The 17,327-nt window shown below is 48.2% G+C and overlaps 1 protein-coding gene across 1 annotated transcript; it reads right to left on the bottom strand.

The window, feature by feature from the left end:
• Positions 1–5,570: 5,570 nt before the first annotated feature.
• RPF1 (ribosome production factor 1 homolog) lies at positions 5,571–13,048 on the bottom strand. Its single transcript, XM_077277831.1, has 9 exons — positions 12,669–13,048; positions 11,262–11,318; positions 11,062–11,142; positions 10,303–10,398; positions 9,628–9,781; positions 9,358–9,440; positions 8,062–8,243; positions 7,826–7,952; positions 5,571–6,586 (listed from the first exon to the last, which is right to left on the bottom strand). Exons 1-9 carry the CDS (start codon positions 12,882–12,884, stop codon positions 6,545–6,547), a joined length of 1,038 nt encoding a protein of 345 aa, XP_077133946.1. The 5' UTR covers positions 12,885–13,048; the 3' UTR covers positions 5,571–6,544.
• Between the last annotated feature and the right edge of the window lie 4,279 nt (positions 13,049–17,327).

A 17,327-nucleotide genomic window follows, 5' to 3' on the forward strand; every position in this document is an offset into this window, starting at 1 on the left:
TATTTTTCCATGGCCAAGTGAGGGGTAAGAGGAGTTGTCCTAGTGGTGGACAACTTCTCTAACCCCTTAATGACCAGGCCAAATTTTTGAAATTTGACAGTCGTATGTAGCAAGAACTCTGGAGCGCTTGAACATATCCCACTGACTCTGATATTGTTTTTTCATGACACATTAAAATTCAATAATGGTAAACTTAGGTTGACTTGTGCATTTTATAAACTTTAAAAAAAAATAAAAAATTTGAAGGTGGTGTTTTTTTTTTAAATGTGCAATTTTCAAACTATTTCTTTAAACATTAATATTTCTCAAATGACTGCTTTACATCAGCACCATTTGTAAAATGTTCATTAATTTTGTTACATTTTTAAACCTTTTTTTTTTTTTTAAATAAAAAAAGTACACACACACACACACACACACACACACACACACACACACACACACACACACACACACACACACACACACACACACACACACACACACACACACTCCTATATATACCTAGTCTCTTATATCGCAGGTCAATAAACAGATATATTGGTGGTCACTAAGGGGTTAAGGTGGAAACACAAATCCAACCTGTAACCTAAGATGTTTCTCCAGAGAAAGGTAAAACCACAAGAGGCAGATGATGCCAGTACCAGGAAGAGACGAGCGCTCCATAACCTAAGGATAGAGACGTCCCGACCTCCGCGTGCAATACTAGAGGAGACGAGCGCTCCATAACCTGGGGATAGAGACGTCCCGGCCTCCTCGTGCAATACTAGAGGAGACGAGCGCTCCATAACCTGAGGATAGAGACGTCCCGGCCTCCTCGTGCAATACTAGAGGAGACGAGCGCTCCATAACCTGAGGATAGAGACGTCCCGGCCTCCTCGTGCAATACTAGAGGAGACGAGCGCTCCATAACCTGAGGATAGAGACGTCCCGGCCTCCGCGTGCAATACTAGAGGAGACGAGCGCTCCATAACCTGAGGATAGAGACGTCCCGGCCTCCGCGTGCAATACTAGAGGAGACGAGCGCTCCATAACCTGAGGATAGAGACGTCCCGGCCTCCGGGTGCAATACTAGAGGAGACGAGCGCTCCATAACCTGAGGATAGAGACGTCCCGGCCTCCGCGTGCAATACTAGAGGAGACGAGCGCTCCATAACCTGAGGATAAAGACGTCCCGGCCTCCTCGTGCAATACTAGAGGAGACGAGCGCTCCATAACCTGAGGATAGAGACGTCCCGGCCTCCTCGTGCAATACTAGAGGAGACGAGCGCTCCATAACCTGAGGATAGAGACGTCCCGGCCTCCGCGTGCAATACTAGAGGAGACGAGCGCTCCATAACCTGGGGATAGAGACGTCCCGGCCTCCGCGTGCAATACTAGAGGAGACGAGCGCTCCATAACCTGAGGATAGAGACGTCCCGGCCTCCGCGTGCAATACTAGAGGAGACGAGCGCTCCATAACCTGAGGATAGAGACGTCCCGGCCTCCTCGTGCAATACTAGAGGAGACGAGCGCTCCATAACCTGAGGATAGAGACGTCCCGGCCTCCGGGTGCAATACTAGAGGAGACGAGCGCTCCATAACCTGAGGATAGAGACGTCCCGGCCTCCGCGTGCAATACTAGAGGAGACGAGCGCTCCATAACCTGAGGATAGAGACGTCCCGGCCTCCGGGTGCAATACTAGAGGAGACGAGCGCTCCATAACCTGAGGATAGAGACGTCCCGGTCTCTGCGTACAATACTAGAGGGGACGAGCGCTCCATAACCTGGGGATAGAGACGTCCCGGCCTCCGCGTGCAATACTAGAGGAGACGAGCGCTCCATAACCTGAGGATAGAGACGTCCCGGCCTCCGCGTGCAATACTAGAGGAGACGAGCGCTCCATAACCTGAGGATAGAGACGTCCCGGCCTCCGCGTGCAATACTAGAGGAGACGAGCGCTCCATAACCTGAGGATAGAGACGTCCCGGCCTCCGCGTGTAATACTAGAGGAGACGAGCGCTCCATAACTTGGGGATAGAGACGTCCCGGCCTCCGCGTGCAATACTAGAGGAGACGAGCGCTCCATAACCTGAGGATAGAGACGTCCCGGCCTCCGCGTGTAATACTAGAGGAGACGAGCGCTCCATAACCTGAGGATAGAGACGTCCCGGCCTCCGCGTGCAATATTAGAGGAGACGAGCGCTCCATAACCTGAGGATAGAGACGTCCCGGCCTCCGCGTGTAATACTAGAGGAGACGAGCGCTCCATAACTTGGGGATAGAGACGTCCCGGCCTCCGCGTGTAATACTAGAGGAGACGAGCGCTCCATAACTTGGGGATAGAGACGTCCCGGCCTCCGCGTGCAATATTAGAGGAGACGAGCGCTCCATAACCTGAGGATGGAGACCTACCGGCCTCCGCGTGTAATACTAGAGGAGACGAGCGCTCCATAACCTGAGGATAGAGACGTCCCGGCCTCGGCGTGCAGTACTAGAGGAGACGAGCGCTCCATAACCTGAGGATAGAGACGTCCCGGCCTCCGCGTGTAATACTAGAGGAGATGAGCGCTCCATAACTTGGGGATAGACACGTCCCGGCCTCCGCGTGCAATATTAGAGGAGACGAGCGCTCCATAACCTGAGGATGGAGACCTACCGGCCTCCGCGTGTAATACTAGAGGAGACGAGCGCTCCATAACCTGAGGATAGAGATGTCCCGGCCTCCGCGTGTAATACTAGAGGAGATGAGCGCTCCATAACCTGAGGATAGAGACGTCCCGGCCTCCGCGTGCAATACTAGGAGACGAGCGCTCCATAACCTGAGGAAAGAGACCTGCTGGCCTCCGCGTGTAATGCTAGAGGAGACGAGCGCTCAATAACCTGAGGATAGAGACGTCCCGGCCTCCGCGTGTAATACTAGAGGAGACGAGCGCTCCATAACCTGGGGAAAGAGACGTCCCGGCCTCCGCGTGCAATACTAGAGGAGACGAGCGCTCCATAACCTGAGGATAGAGATGTCCCGGCCTCCGCGTGTAATACTAGAGGAGACGAGCGCTCCATAACCTGAGGATAGAGACGTCCCGGCCTCTGCGTGCAATACTAGAGGAGACGAGCGCTCCATAACCTGGGGATAGAGACCTGCCGGCCTCCGCGTGTAATACTAGAGGAGACGAGCGCTCCATAACCTGAGGAAAGAGACCTGCTGGCCTCCGCGTGTAATGCTAGAGGAGACGAGCGCTCAATAACCTGAGGATACAGATGTCCTGGCCTCCGCGTGCAATACTAGAGGAGACGAGCGCTCCATAACCTGAGGATAGAGACGTCCCGGCCTCCGCGTGCAATACTAGAGGAGACGAGCGCTCCATAACCTGAGGATACAGACGTCCCGGCCTCTGCGTGCAATACTAGAGGAGACGAGCGCTCCATAACCTGAGGATACAGACGTCCCGGCCTCCACCTGCTCAGTGTTTAGTGACTCCACCAATACCTGTGCAGACTTCTCAGTCTCCCCTCTCGACCTGTACTTTTGCTCAAGTTTGTGTCGAACAAAAAGGTGTGTTTTTTCTTTTGGCCACTTTGGCTGGGTCGTGGCAACGTCCTTCTAATTCCTCACCGGTGTTGGCCACCTATAGAAGGAGCCCGATCTGAGGACATAACTGAGCCCCTCCTAGCCGGGAATGTTTGGTAACAGAATGATTTCTGGTGGAATCTCATGGAGATCTTGTTGTGTAAATGTAACCTGTGAAACGTTCCTCTTCAGAGGGAGGCATGTTTTATTATACTGTCGGCCCATGACACAGGCTCCTCTAAGCAGTCTGCAACCTGTGGTGCTGAAACTACAACTCCCAGCATCCCCTCCAGCAATGGTGGCAGTGACGTCAGGCTTCAAATCGTTGTTGTCTTGCTTCCTAAGGGCCCCTTTCCACCTGCGAGAAACACGTCCGTGTCTCGCATGTGGAAACCAAGCTCTGGCGCCGGCACTTTGGAGCGGAGTGTGCAGCTCCATGTGTTCCTATGCGGCCGCACGCTCCGCTCTGGAGTGCCAGTGCCACAGCTTGGTTTCCACATGCGAGACACGGACGTGTTTCTCGCAAGTGGAAAGGGGCCCTAAAGCTCAATGTAGATAAAACTGAACTCATCATCTTTCCCCCATCTCACGTATCTCCCGTACCCGATCTATTATGGTTAACAGCATCACGCTCTCTCCCGCACCTGAAATCCGCTGCCTCGGGGTAACTCTTGACTCTGCCCTGTCCTTCAAATCGCACGTCCAAACTCTTGTCGCCTCCAACTCAAAAATATTGCCAGAATCCGTCCCTTCCTCAATCTACTAAAACTCTTGTACATGCCCTCATCATCTCCCGCCTTGACTACTGCAACCTCCTCCTCTGTGGCCTCCCCGCTAACTCTCTTGCACCTCTCCAGTCTGTCCTCAACTCTGCTGCCCGACTAATCCACCTCTCTCCTCGCTACTGCTCTGTTTCTCCCCTCTGCAAATCCCTCCACTGGCCCCCAATTCCCCAACGAATCCACCACCTCTCGTGGCCGCCTGTTCCACTCATTGGTCACCCTAACTGCCAAAAAGTTTTTTCTAATATCTAATTGTGTCTCCTCCCATTCAGTTTCATCCCATTGCTTCTAGTCTTTGATGATTTTCCTACAATGTGACAGCCCTTGAGATATTTGTAGACAGCTATTAAGTCTCCTCTCAGTCTTCTTTTTTGCAGATAAACATTCCCAAATCCTGTAACCGTTCCTCATAGGACATGGTTTGCAGACCGGTCACCATCCTGTCATCTCACTGGTGTCACCAATGCTGGTTGTCCCGTGACAAGGCCTAATGTGACTGCCAGGCTTACAATTACAGGCATAATATACTGAAGGGTATCATGTTGAGTATTATTATTATTCCATGGCGCTTTACATGTGAGTATTCAAGGTGTTGGTTTATAAAAAACAAACAAATTCTCGTTGCTGCATCTTGGTGATTAGGTCGGACTGCAAAGTCCTAGTAGAAAAGAGCAACTTTGCAATTCTCTCCTTAAGGCCATGTTCCCACCATGAGCTTTTTTGTGGGTTTTTGATGTTGCAGACTTAATGTGTGGAGAAATGATGCACAAAATCTGCAAAATCAAAGGCTTATCATGGGGACATAGCCTGAAAATCCGCAGTTACCTCAGTCCTTCACTGCTTGTTACCTTGGTTACCAGCCACCGCTGCAGTCTGAATGGCTGGCCTTCCAGGGAAGGAGAGCATATGGTGGTTGCTATACAACTTGTGCGAGCTGCTCCGACGCGGGTGGCCATCTTCATGCGTTTCCTTAGTGTTACACGGGCACAGCTGCTGCAGCACAGCGTGCGGTTTATCAGTGCTGCATGCTGAATGATAAGTTAGGCTGAGATACCACGCTTTGTGCCAGAAATGTGCACCACCATTTTTAGTAAATTACATAAAAATTCCCCTGTATTGACCTTGATGAATCTACCTGTTTATTTTCAACTGTGGTAAAACGCCATAAAAATAACCTATTTTGACCTCACAAAAAACTACAGCTCAACATGCAGAGAAAACAGCCCTTGCTCAGATGTCTGCAAAATATATATATTGTTTTTTATTGTGTAAAAACATTACACAAAGCAGTCAATAAATCTGGCGATCCTGAAATCGTGCAGAGCAGCAGAATGTTAGATGTGTCCAACACAACAGATGAGGCCACAAGTCCGGGTCTGCTACAGCCGAGCTTGTTATGGCTGCACGTCCCCGACCCATCGCTGCGGTCACGAGACCCACGGGCGGCCGGTGCCGTCTCATGTGAACATTTACCTCGATGATACAGAAGGCCAGTTTATTTTGATGATCAGTATTCTAAGGTCCACACCGGATTCTCAGCTGTTCTTTGCTTCAGTCTTTGTTCCTTCTTACGCCGGTAATTCGGATTCCAGACTCGTTTTCCTGGTCATGTAATTCCCCTTACAGCCACGGGATATTCCTTCATCCATTGCTTCCAGTTTGTGCCCCAGACGCTCATCCAGGGGCCGTGACACCAGATCTGGATCTTTTGGATGTAATTTAGTGATCTACACAGTCGCATGTACATGTGGCAAAGAAGGCAATGGCCGCCACTGGGGTTACTGACTAGTGAACATAACTCCCCCCAAAACAATATTGTCCTAGTTAGGAGACCGCATTGATAATGGATAATACACCACCTTGCATTGATATAAATATATAGTCTTTGGTGTCTGTCCTGCACTCTGGATCCAGTTTTGCTGGGTTTGTTATGGATCCTGAGCTAAGATTATCAGGAAACATTGACTTTTCACCGGGTAACTGATTTGACAGATACAGAACATAAAGTCTCGAATATTCCATAGATTTGCTAAGAGAACGGGGTTGAGTTTTCAGAGTGTTGTATGTTGGAGTGAAGATGTTAATACCACCCTTGCGTTCATTCCACTAGTAAAGAATATTTTCTAGGGTCTTTCGGCTCCACCAGTGGGCGCTATACAGAAGAAGCGATAATGTTGTCCTGCAGGTCCGAGCAAAGGAGGAGAAGTCGCCTTATAAGTGGAATTTTCTTCTATTTGAGTCCATTTCATGGCGCTGTAAGAGAACACAATGGAGATTAGAGGAAGGAGGTGATCGATGTGACTGCATTGATTGATGCGGATCAATTACAGAAACTTTGACGATATAATCAAAGACTTGAGGCCTTGATGTGTTTCCCCATAAATCTGCCCCCACTGATGGCTGAGTGATGCGCCTCTTCTTCTCTACATGGGGATTACTAAACTGTAAAGCACTGCGGAATATGTTAGCGCTATATAAAAATAAAGATTATTATTACTGTACACAGTCATAGAAGTCTTTGAACAGGTCACAAGGGTTTTTTTTTTCTTTTATAATTTTACATCTAAAATTGAATCTAAGCCCTGCAGAGGGCGACATGTGTGCGGCTAACTCACTATCGTCATGAAAGCCGCAGCCATATTCACAAGGAGTTTCCACTGTGGGAAGTGTACAATGAAAATAGCACAAGGGTACAGGGTTTGTCAACTTCACCTTTTTTTCATTAAAGTTTTGGAATGGGATAAAATAGAATCAATGCTCCCCAATCCCCAGCATGTGATCACTTTGTGCTTCAGTGATAACGTCCTTACGTCAGGACACGCGACCACTGCAGCCAATAACCGGCAGCAGTGTTGATCCGCAAGCGGGTGCCGCAGTTGGACACATGTCCCAAGTCCTAAGATCAGCGGGCACAAGAGCAGAGAACTGCTTCTAATATTCTACCCCGTTCTGAGTCTTGTAAATGGACATGTTGAAGTGGACAAGCCCTTTATTCTGAGAATCAATAAATCATTTCCATAGAAGTTTACCATCTCCTATAATATAAGGCCGGACTCTTCTGACACACACCCGATGAGATGCACAAGAGTTTACAAACCGCAGACATTTAGGGATGGACTATAAAAACAAGGACTCACGTCTCCTCCACACTCAATAATAATAATCTTTATATAGCGCTAACATATTCCGCAGCGCTTTACAGTTTGCACACATTATCATCGCTGTTCCCATTGAGGCTCACAATCTAGGTTCCCCATCAGTATGTCTTTGGAATGTGGGAGGAAACCGGAGAAACCGGAGGAAACCCATGCAAAACATGGAGAGAACATACAAACTCTTTGCAGATGTTGTCCTTCGTGGGGTTTGAACCCAGGACTCCAGCGCTGCAAGACTGCTGTGCTATCCACTGAGCCACCATGCTTTTTCAAAGGAAAAAGTAAACATGTGAACCCTTACATCCCAGCAGGAGACCTCACCGGTCATCAAACTCACCTTATGGACCCACTCGTATTCTCCGTACTTTGAATCGAACGTTCCCTTCTGCAGAGACCTCAGCTTCAGTGTAAATCGAGGACCAAGTTCCTGAATCCCCACTTTCTTTTCACTCCTAAAAATGTATCTATAGAACAAAGAACATCATCATAGACCTGGGCATTATTACATTACTATAGACACATCCCCGGGGACTTCACCCTGCGCCACAGGGGAACGCTGCAAATACAACGTACCTGTGATATCGAAAAAAGATGTAATCCCGCTGGTTGTGGAAAGTGGCCACCTGTCGTCCAGTGAACTGCGGATCGTGCGGGTAAAGAGAGGCAAACATGCGGCCAATAGAGTGCCCGAGGCGAGTGGTGAAGTTATTGAGGATGACCTCAGGCTTGTGCTCCGTGGGCTCCTTTCCTTTTCTCTGTAAATAGCGCAACAAACAGATGTCAGAGGAAAGACAAGCTCGGGTCTATATACATGAGCTGATCCGGGCAGGGTGGACGTTGTCTTTTTAAAGTCCAACATTTTTCATATAAAAATTAGCAACTTCTATAAATCCAAGTTGTCTAAGAAACTGCAGCCACGGTGGAAGGGACCTACAGGGTGCAATACAGAAATCAGAACCCTCTGACCTCGGCTTTTAGTGGTCAATTCTACTGGCGAACAGATGCCACAATAGTAATCCTCGTATGAAAATGTCCCACCCCAGCCGGCAGCTCCAGACATGGAGGATAGCGAGGTGATTACAGACTGTGGCCAGCAGAGGTCCCACTACTGCCGCACTATACAACCGGAGCAGAGCGACGCCGTCATTGTCCTCTACGAGACCACAGAGAATCCATCCGGGACTTCTGATCATCACAACGCGTCTCTCCATTTCTTTTTTTATACTCCCTTTTCAATTTTTTCTCTTTCTTTTTGTAATAAATTCTGATGTAGTAGATGGACTAGAACAAAATTCAAAGGATGCTGGAAAATTCTCCACCTGTCACCACAGTCTTCTAAAAAGCCCAACAAAGTTAAGATATGCAAATACATGAACCCATAAAACTTCATGGTGCAGGAACCCCTCCTGAAAGTTCCCAACACTGTACAGTCCCATATCATATACAACACAGGGGCCGTAGTTAATTCTCCCCTATCCACAGGCTAGATGATAACTTGTTGATCCCTGGTGGTCTGTCTGCAGGAACCCCCATCAATTCGAGAAGTGGGCTCAGTAGGACCCGGGCTGGAATTATACACTTTTTGAACATTGCTGGAGAAGTTACTGTGACTTGTTAGGATGGGTTTGGCTTTACAAAAAAAGCTTTAGATAAAACCTCATGTACTGTGGTAGAGGGAAAGCCAACTATAACCATGGTGTAAACGTAGACGTGATACGTTTCTGCACTGTCTAGTATAAGCTTACACAGTCTAAAAACAAAAATCTTGATTCCAACAAACATTTGGACAACGACCAAAGTGAGTCGATAAAATGTGAATAAATGAAACCAATGGTTCGTTATCAAACAAGTGCAGGTGGACAATCGTACCTTGATTTCTTTGCGCAGTCGGACGTTACTCATCTTGAAATGCGCCGTCGGTCCATTGGGCAAATGACTGAGGATCAGCCCATCTGACGGTCGGGTTAAGGATACAACTAGGAAACAAGCTCTCTGAAAACTCATGCTCAGCTTTTCTATTTTGTACATTGTGGAAAATTAACATTGTATGTATAAAGGTCAGACGGATCCTCGGCACAGGGAAATGTTTAGTTTATCACAAAGCACAAGAAAAGGAAAAATGGTTTTTTGAAAGGATACTTGCAATCTTCCGATCTTCATTGATTACAATGAGATCTGTGTAATCTCTGGCGATACACTGCGGGATTATCTTCTTCAGGGCAAGACCCCTCCTGTAATACACTTGTGAGTTGGGTATAATGGACGATAGCTGCTCTGTAAACCGTACTGTACGCTGGAAGAGAAGAAAAGGAAAAAAGTAAGAACCTATTCTCAGAATCACACACACATAGCCACTGGGATACTGCAAGTCCCAGCATGACTCCATAGGCTGCTGGATGCTACCCGAAATGTCTGACAGCTGCAGGTCCTGCCTCTACATGACAGATGCAGCGAGTGAGTGCCTCCATGTGGGAAATAAATGGAGAGGTGGGCGCACACGTGCGCAGGTCTCTCTAATGGGGTTACACGCGCTTGCACGGCCACCTCTGTAGTCTTTTTCCATCTGGTTGCAGAACTGGAGTAGGTGGACCCCAGTCAGGACATAGGTGCAGCTCCTATGTGTGGAAGTCAAATCTCAGACATTTGTGGTACATCCTGTAGACATACTATAGTAGCCTTATATTGGAATAATACCTTTACACCCAAGACTGATTCTTGTGACACTACAAACTAAAAATGTACAATACATAACACAATGAATATAATAGAGCTAATATGGCACTAAAAAGAAGACTGGATTGAGCAGTTACTTACACCGCGGGGCCGGTCAGATGTTGTGATGAGGATTTGGGGTGTTGTCTTTCTGTTAAAATAAGGCGCAAAGTCATCTGTAGCTTCATCATATGCCACCTAGAATAAGAAGAGCGTGGAAAAGCATTAACCATCAAAGCGCGAAATCCTGAAGAAGAGTCATAAGGATACATAGAAAGATCACTACAGGGCTCAGCTCCGGCTAGAACTCTAGTTTTATGGCAGTATTGATGTATTATCAATCGATGTGATTGCTACTGCAAAAAACACAATGCAAATATACAAGGAACATGGGTTATAGGAGCAAGGTTAAATACAGGCGTTTATGAAAGCTCAAGAGTGCAGTGATGCCAGGCCTCATATGGAAGGACTCATGCACCTCACATTACAGAACCTGGAACTGATCCATTCTACTAAACCAGGAGCGGTATCAGGTCGGTGCACCCAGGATGTCAGCCGGTATTCTCAGGGTAAGGCCTCATTCACACAGCTGTACTGTGGATGCATAGAAGTATCATTATTATGGCCTGACAGAGTGTAATGGCCCCAACTATCAGTCATGGCTGCCTCTGAGAACAATCATTTTGTTCACAAACCCAATGGGACTTCCAACCACAACATTGATGCTAAAATGCTCCTGTGTTAGAAAAGTCTGAGTGGGCATGAGAGAACAGACTACTCACAGCTGATAATCTAAAAAATGACAGGAAAGGAACCATATATTATACTGCGCTCAGAGGAATCAAGTGCGGGAGCTTTTACCTCCTCGTCTGCTGGATCCACCGTGGTCTCGTCGTACACCCGCTGATTTTCTATGGTTTTGGGAACAGGTTTTGGTGGAGCCTATTTATAGATATAAAGAAATGAATACAGAACAGTTGATGCCAGTAATGTTATTATGAAAAAGCAATGTAAAAGGCTCTAAGCCCCCTCCCCAAATGATCCGAGAGGGCACAATGTACCTTGTCTCCAAGCGCCTCTCTCTCCTTCTTAAGTTTCTTCTTCAGAGCGAGCTTCGCCTGCAAGAAAATGACAGATGCAACGTCTGCAGTTACACTTTACCAAACACAAGGAAACTACATCATTCCAAAACTTTCCACGTGTGAAGACACAGCCATGGCTTCTGGGTAAAGGGCCAAGACTCAGACTCTGCTCCCAGGTGGCTCAGACATTCTTCCTCTGCTTCCTTTTAGGAATAAATGGAAAAACTGACTGGTTCCAAACAGGAGCAGAAGGGACCAACTGATTACTGTGGGGTCTGTTTTTGTAGAGAGTAAGAATAAGACAAGCAGACATGTGAGCAGGGCCTGGTGCGGCCACACTGCTCTACACTGCCACTGGGTTTAAAATATTGGATTGAGGCTGAAACACTGCAGATCAGTGGAGGTCGGGGGCCCGGAAACCGAGACTTTCTACTGAGCCTCCACAACACGCTGTGTAATCTCTGCTGCCTCCTGAGCAAAGGAAAGAAACAATGCGAGCGATGAGCAGGGGGGATGCAGGATCCACTCCCTCCCCCGGGATCTGCAGGATCCACTCCCTCCCCCGGGATCTGCAGAATCCACTCCCTCCCCCGGGATCTGCAGAATCCACTCCCTCCCCCGGGATCTGCAGAATCCACTCCCTCCCCCGGGATCTGCAGAATCCACTCCCTCCCCCGGGATCTGCAGAATCCACTCCCTCCCCCGGGATCTGCAGAATCCACTCCCTCCCCCGGGATCTGCAGGATCCACTCCCTCCCCCGGGATCTGCAGGATCCACTCCCTCCCCCGGGATCTGCAGGATCCACTCCCTCCCCCGGGATCTGCAGGATCCACTCCCTTCCCCAGGATCTGCAGAATCTGTGAGGGGCACGTCACACTGTATTCGCCTTAGGCTAGGTTCACATTAGCGTTTCTGTGCGCAGCGCATGGTGGAGGTGGTGACTTCCTGGACATGCGCAGTCTGAAGTACTCAGGAGTATCGAACACGTCCTTGCATACCAATGCATTTCCATAGACAATAATGCGTTTTTTGTTGCAGTCATCCGCATGATTGCACAATATTTGACGCTTTAAAAAAAAAAAGCAACATGTTGCGTTTGCCGGAAACCACCGCGAAACGACGCATGCGAATTCATGACCCTGCGTACTTATGTACGCATGTTAAAGACACGTACACATGACGCATGCGGACCAAACGCTGCGCGCACAGAAACGCTCGTGTGAACCCGGCCCACAAAAACCAGGCCCCGATACCCGCGGAGCACCTGACCGACCACTGCCATGACAACCGCTTACAGAGACCAATCAGAGCGCAGCTCTTGGGGCTGAGAACTGGAGCCGTGATCTGATTGGTCGCTCCGCCATTCCGCCCGCGGCTCCTCTCACCTTCCGCTTCTCCATCTTCAGCTTCATGAACATGAAGTGTCTGCGCTGCTTGTTCTTGATTTCAGACACAGAGAAGGAAGGAGGGAAGAACACGGGCTGCTCCCCCCCGGGCTGCCCGCCGCCGCCAGACACATCGCTCCCCTCCTCCGGGGCTTTACTTTTACTCTTCTTTCGTTTTTTACTCTCCGCGGCCCCGGAGCTCCTTCCCGCAGCCATGTGGAAAAACAGAGACGCACTTCCGCTTCCGGCTGTTAGGCTCTTCCGGGGGAACCGTCGCACTTCCGCTTCTGTGTAATGTTGTCATGGAGACGGGGCCTAGTGAGAACTGATGCTTTCCTGCTCCTGACCTCGGCCTCACACTCCCCTGACCTCTCCTCCTCTCCCCTGACCTCTCCTCCTCTGCCCTCCTCTCCCCTGACCTCTCCTCCTCTGCCCTCCTCTCCTCTGACCTCTCCTCCTCTCCCCTGACCTCTCCTCCTCTGCCCTCCACTCCCCTGACCTCCACTCCCCTGACCTCTCCTCCTCTGCCCTCCACTCCCCTGACCTCTCCTCCTCTGCCCTCCTCTCCCCTGACCTCTCCTCCTCTCCTCTGACCTCTCCTCCTCTCCCCTGACCTCTCCTCCTCTGCCCTCCACTCCCCTGACCTCTCCTCCTCTGCCCTCCACTCCCCTGACCTCTCCTCCTCTGCCCTCCACTCCCCTGACCTCTCCTCCTCTGCCCTCCTCTCCCCTGACCTCTCCTCCTCTGCCCTCCACTCCCCTGACCTCCACTCCCCTGACCTCTCCTCCTCTGCCCTCCACTCCCCTGACCTCTCCTCCTCTGCCCTCCTCTCCCCTGACCTCTCCTCCTCTCCCCTGACCTCTCCTCCTCTGCTCTCCTCTCCTCTGACCTCTCCTCCTCTGCCCTCCACTCCCCTGACCTCTCCTCCTCTGCCCTCCACTCCCCTGACCTCTCCTCCTCTGCCCTCCTCTCCTTTTTTCCGTTTTTTGTCCTTTTTTAACCCCTAAAATTCAGCCCTTCCCACCTTTTCAGTAGTCTTTGAGGCTGTTTTCTGCAGGCGGTGTCTTGTAGATTTGACACCGTTCACTTTATCACAAAAGGGGTAAAAAAATATAATCCCGCGTGCGGTAACTGGTGGCCCGAGGGGACGGCGTCGATGTTCCTTGGTTTTGTTTTTTACAGCGTCCATTATTTGGTAATGATAATCAGAGAACACGATTCTTTCGTCACATCGATGCTGAAAGTGGTGACCAAGATTCCACCGCTTGTAACAAAAACCCAATCTGACCTGTGCGGCGTGAGGTGTCGTGCGTTCGCGGATTGCTATATGGAAGGGGCCACCTGGGCGCTGTCCTGGTCATTATGGGTGATGGGGCTCCGCTGTGGCTGCTCTATATGGCATCTGCTCACTCATCGCTGACTTCTAGATATTATTATTATTCTGGTAGAGCTGTAGTATTTTGTCACTCCGCTTTTTCCCTAGTCCATTTACATTTTTGACCATTCGCTCACCCCTTATTTACCTCTTTGTCCTCCTTTGTCTTAATTATTATGTTTATATGGACGTTGTATGATCTGTTTTTATAGAATTGTACAACAAAAATCTTTTGCATTTTTTCTCCATATTGTGGCTTGTCGCTACTCCTTTTTTGCTTGTGGTTGTAAATAATGCACGGCAATGTAAGAACAACTTGCTGTGCGCACACTCAGTCTTTTCTTCTCTTAACTGCTCGAGGCTTTGAAAGCCGTGAAGACGCTAAAGGCCATGTCCTGTCCATTCTTCGGGGGCATCTGTGGACGCTGCTCGTTATTTGTAGTTTATCACGAAAAGACGTCGGAGAAGACTTCAGGGAAAAGACTGACGACGTCTTCCTGTGTTCACCTTAAAGAACGTGGGACCTCCAGTGCCTTAAAGACAGTGTGTGACTATGTCCTAATGGTATCTGCACACTGAGGGGGGGTTAGGAGTTTTGGAGCAGAAACTGGAAACTCTCCAAAACCTCAAAAACTAAAGACCTCTAAAAAAAATTGTGAGTTTCCGCTCCAAAAACTCAGGAAAAAGACCCCGTGTGGAAATGTCCCGGCACGCGTAGCGTCTGCAGAATACATTGTCAGTGAAGAAAATGAGATTTCTGAATGTCACTTAGGCCGGCGTCACACTCAGCATATGTAAATACGGTCCGTTTATTACGGCCGTAATACGCAGAAATGTTCCCAAAATAGTGATCCGTATGTCATCCGTAGGCAGGGTGTGTCAGCGTATTTTGCGCATGGCATCCTCCGTATGTAATCTGTAAGGCATCCGTACTGCGAGATTTTCTCGCAGGCTTGCCAAACCGACATCTTATGGATTTATGTGCTCAAATGTTCGTTAAAACATATATACAGTATGTATGTATATATATATATATATATATATATATATATATATATATATATGTCATTGAGACACACACACACATATATATAGATATATATATATATATATATATACTGTATTTATATTTAATTCAGCGCGAGATATGTGAAAAGCCGGTAATTAAATTGCCGGCTTTTTCTTTCTCCTTCACAAACCCGACAGGATATGAGACATGATTACATACAGTAAACCATCTCATATCCCTTTTTTTTGCATATTCCACACTACTAATGTTAGTAGTGTGTATGTGCAAAATTTGGGCGCTGTAGCTTGTAAAATAAAGGGTAATAAAACACACACATTATTTAAAAGTATTTTAATTAAATAAAGACACAGGTTGTGGTAATATTTTATTAGACTCTTAATCCACCTGAAGACCCTCGTTCTGTAACAAAGGAAAAATAAACAATATCTCATACCTTCCGTCGCTCAGATCAAGTCCCACGAAGTAAATCCATCTGAAGGGGTTAAATCATTTTACAGCCAGGAGCTCTGCTAAAGCAGTGCTCGTGCCTGTAAACCCCCCGGGGAATGAATGGAAAGCGGGGTAACCTGTAGTTACCTTGAGTCGCGGTGAGGCGCCCTTTGCTGGATGTCCTCATATGAACTCGAGCGTGGGAACTTTTCCAAGGCTCCAGTTCATGAGGACATCCAGCAGAGGGCGCATCACCGCAACTCAAGGTAACTACAGGTCATTCCCCTGCAATCCATTCATTCCTGGGGGTTTTACAGGCATGAGCACTGCTTTAGCAGAGCTCCTGGCTGTAAAATGATTTAACCCCTTCAGATGGATTTACTTCGTGGGACTTGATCTGAACGACGGAAGGTATGAGATATTTTTTTATTTTTCCTTTGTTACAGAACGAGGGTCTTCAGGTGGATTACCAGTATAATAAAATATTACAACACCCTGTGTCTTTATTTCATTAAAATACTTTTTAATAATGTGTGTGTGTTTTATTAACCCTTTCCAACAATTGGATTAATAATGGATAGGTGACATAATTGACGCCTCTCCATTATTAATCTGGCTTAATGTCACCTTCCAATAGCAAGGTGGCATTAACCCTTCATTACCCCATATCCCACCACTACAGGGAGTGGGAAGAGAGAGGCCAAGTGCCAGAATAGGCGCATCTTCCAGATGTGCCTTTTCTGGGGTGGCTGGGGGCAGATGTTTTTAGCCACGGGGGGGCCAATAACCATGGACCCTCTCCTGGCTATTAATATCTGCCCTCAGTCACTGGCTTTACCACTCTGGGGGAGAAAATTGTGCGGGAGCCCACGCCAATTTTTTCCGCGATTTAACCCTTTATTTTACAAGCTACAGCGCCCAAATTTTGCACATACACACTACTAACATTAGTAGTGTGGAATATGCAAAAAAAAAAGGGGGATATGAGATGGTTTACTGTATGTAATCATGTCTCATATCCTGTCGGGTTTGGGAAGGAGAAATGAAAAGCCGGCAATTGAATTACCGGCTTTTCTCTATAACACCGCTGCGTATTTCTCGCAAGTCACACTGCTGGTCCGTGTGGAATCCGTATTTTTCTCGCCCCCATAGACTTTCATTGGCGATTTTCTTGCGCAATACGGTGACAAGCGCAGCATGCTGCGATTTTGTACGGCCGTACAAGACCGTATAATACGGATCCGTAAAATACGGCTGATAGGAGCTGGGCCATAGAGATTCATTGGGCCGTGTGTTATGCGTATTTTACGGGTGTATTTTCTGCGCTCATACATCCGTAAAACTCGCCAGTGTGACGCCGGCCATACACGGTGACCTGACTTCACACAGTGCAGGGAATTCCACAAAAAGAATTGACAAGGCGACACCTGAAGATCCGCCTCACGGCCATGTAGGTTTCTTCATGTGCCAGATTTGTGTCTTCTCATTTACTTTGCTGTTAATGTATTAAGTTGTGGACTGGACCCTCTAAAATCTGGAAGGAAATTCTTCACCTAATCTACGGTGTGCGTTCACCCCAAAGATAAGACCCCACGAGGCAGCATGTCCTCACAAATCTGTGCTAGATGATTCTAGGCATGAACCGTCTGTGAAAATCCACGGCATCCGCAGCGCAATGATGGCAACATCTGCAGAGTTTCTATATTCTGTAATTTGCTGCAATTTACAATGCGGAATCTGCACCACAGATCAGAAGCAAAGGCGCCATGTCTGAAAATGGTGGAGAGAGAATGAATGTGCACAAAGTGAGACGGGGAATTGTGCA

Source organism: Ranitomeya variabilis, chromosome 8 (genome assembly GCF_051348905.1).
Source record: "Ranitomeya variabilis isolate aRanVar5 chromosome 8, aRanVar5.hap1, whole genome shotgun sequence".
Taxonomy (NCBI): Eukaryota; Metazoa; Chordata; class Amphibia; order Anura; family Dendrobatidae; genus Ranitomeya; species Ranitomeya variabilis.

Bases quoted from the DNA above. Each gene is read 5' to 3' on its own strand.
- RPF1 (XM_077277831.1), bottom strand. From the start codon at position 12,884: ATGGCTGCGGGAAGGAGCTCCGGGGCCGCGGAGAGTAAAAAACGAAAG. The intron at 11,319-12,668 runs GTGAGAGGAGCC...ATTTTCTTGCAG, and splicing joins TGAAGATGGAGAAGCGGAAG to GCGAAGCTCGCTCTGAAGAA. The intron at 6,587-7,825 runs GTGAGTTTGATG...GTTCTCTTACAG, and splicing joins AATACGAGTGGGTCCATAAG to CGCCATGAAATGGACTCAAA.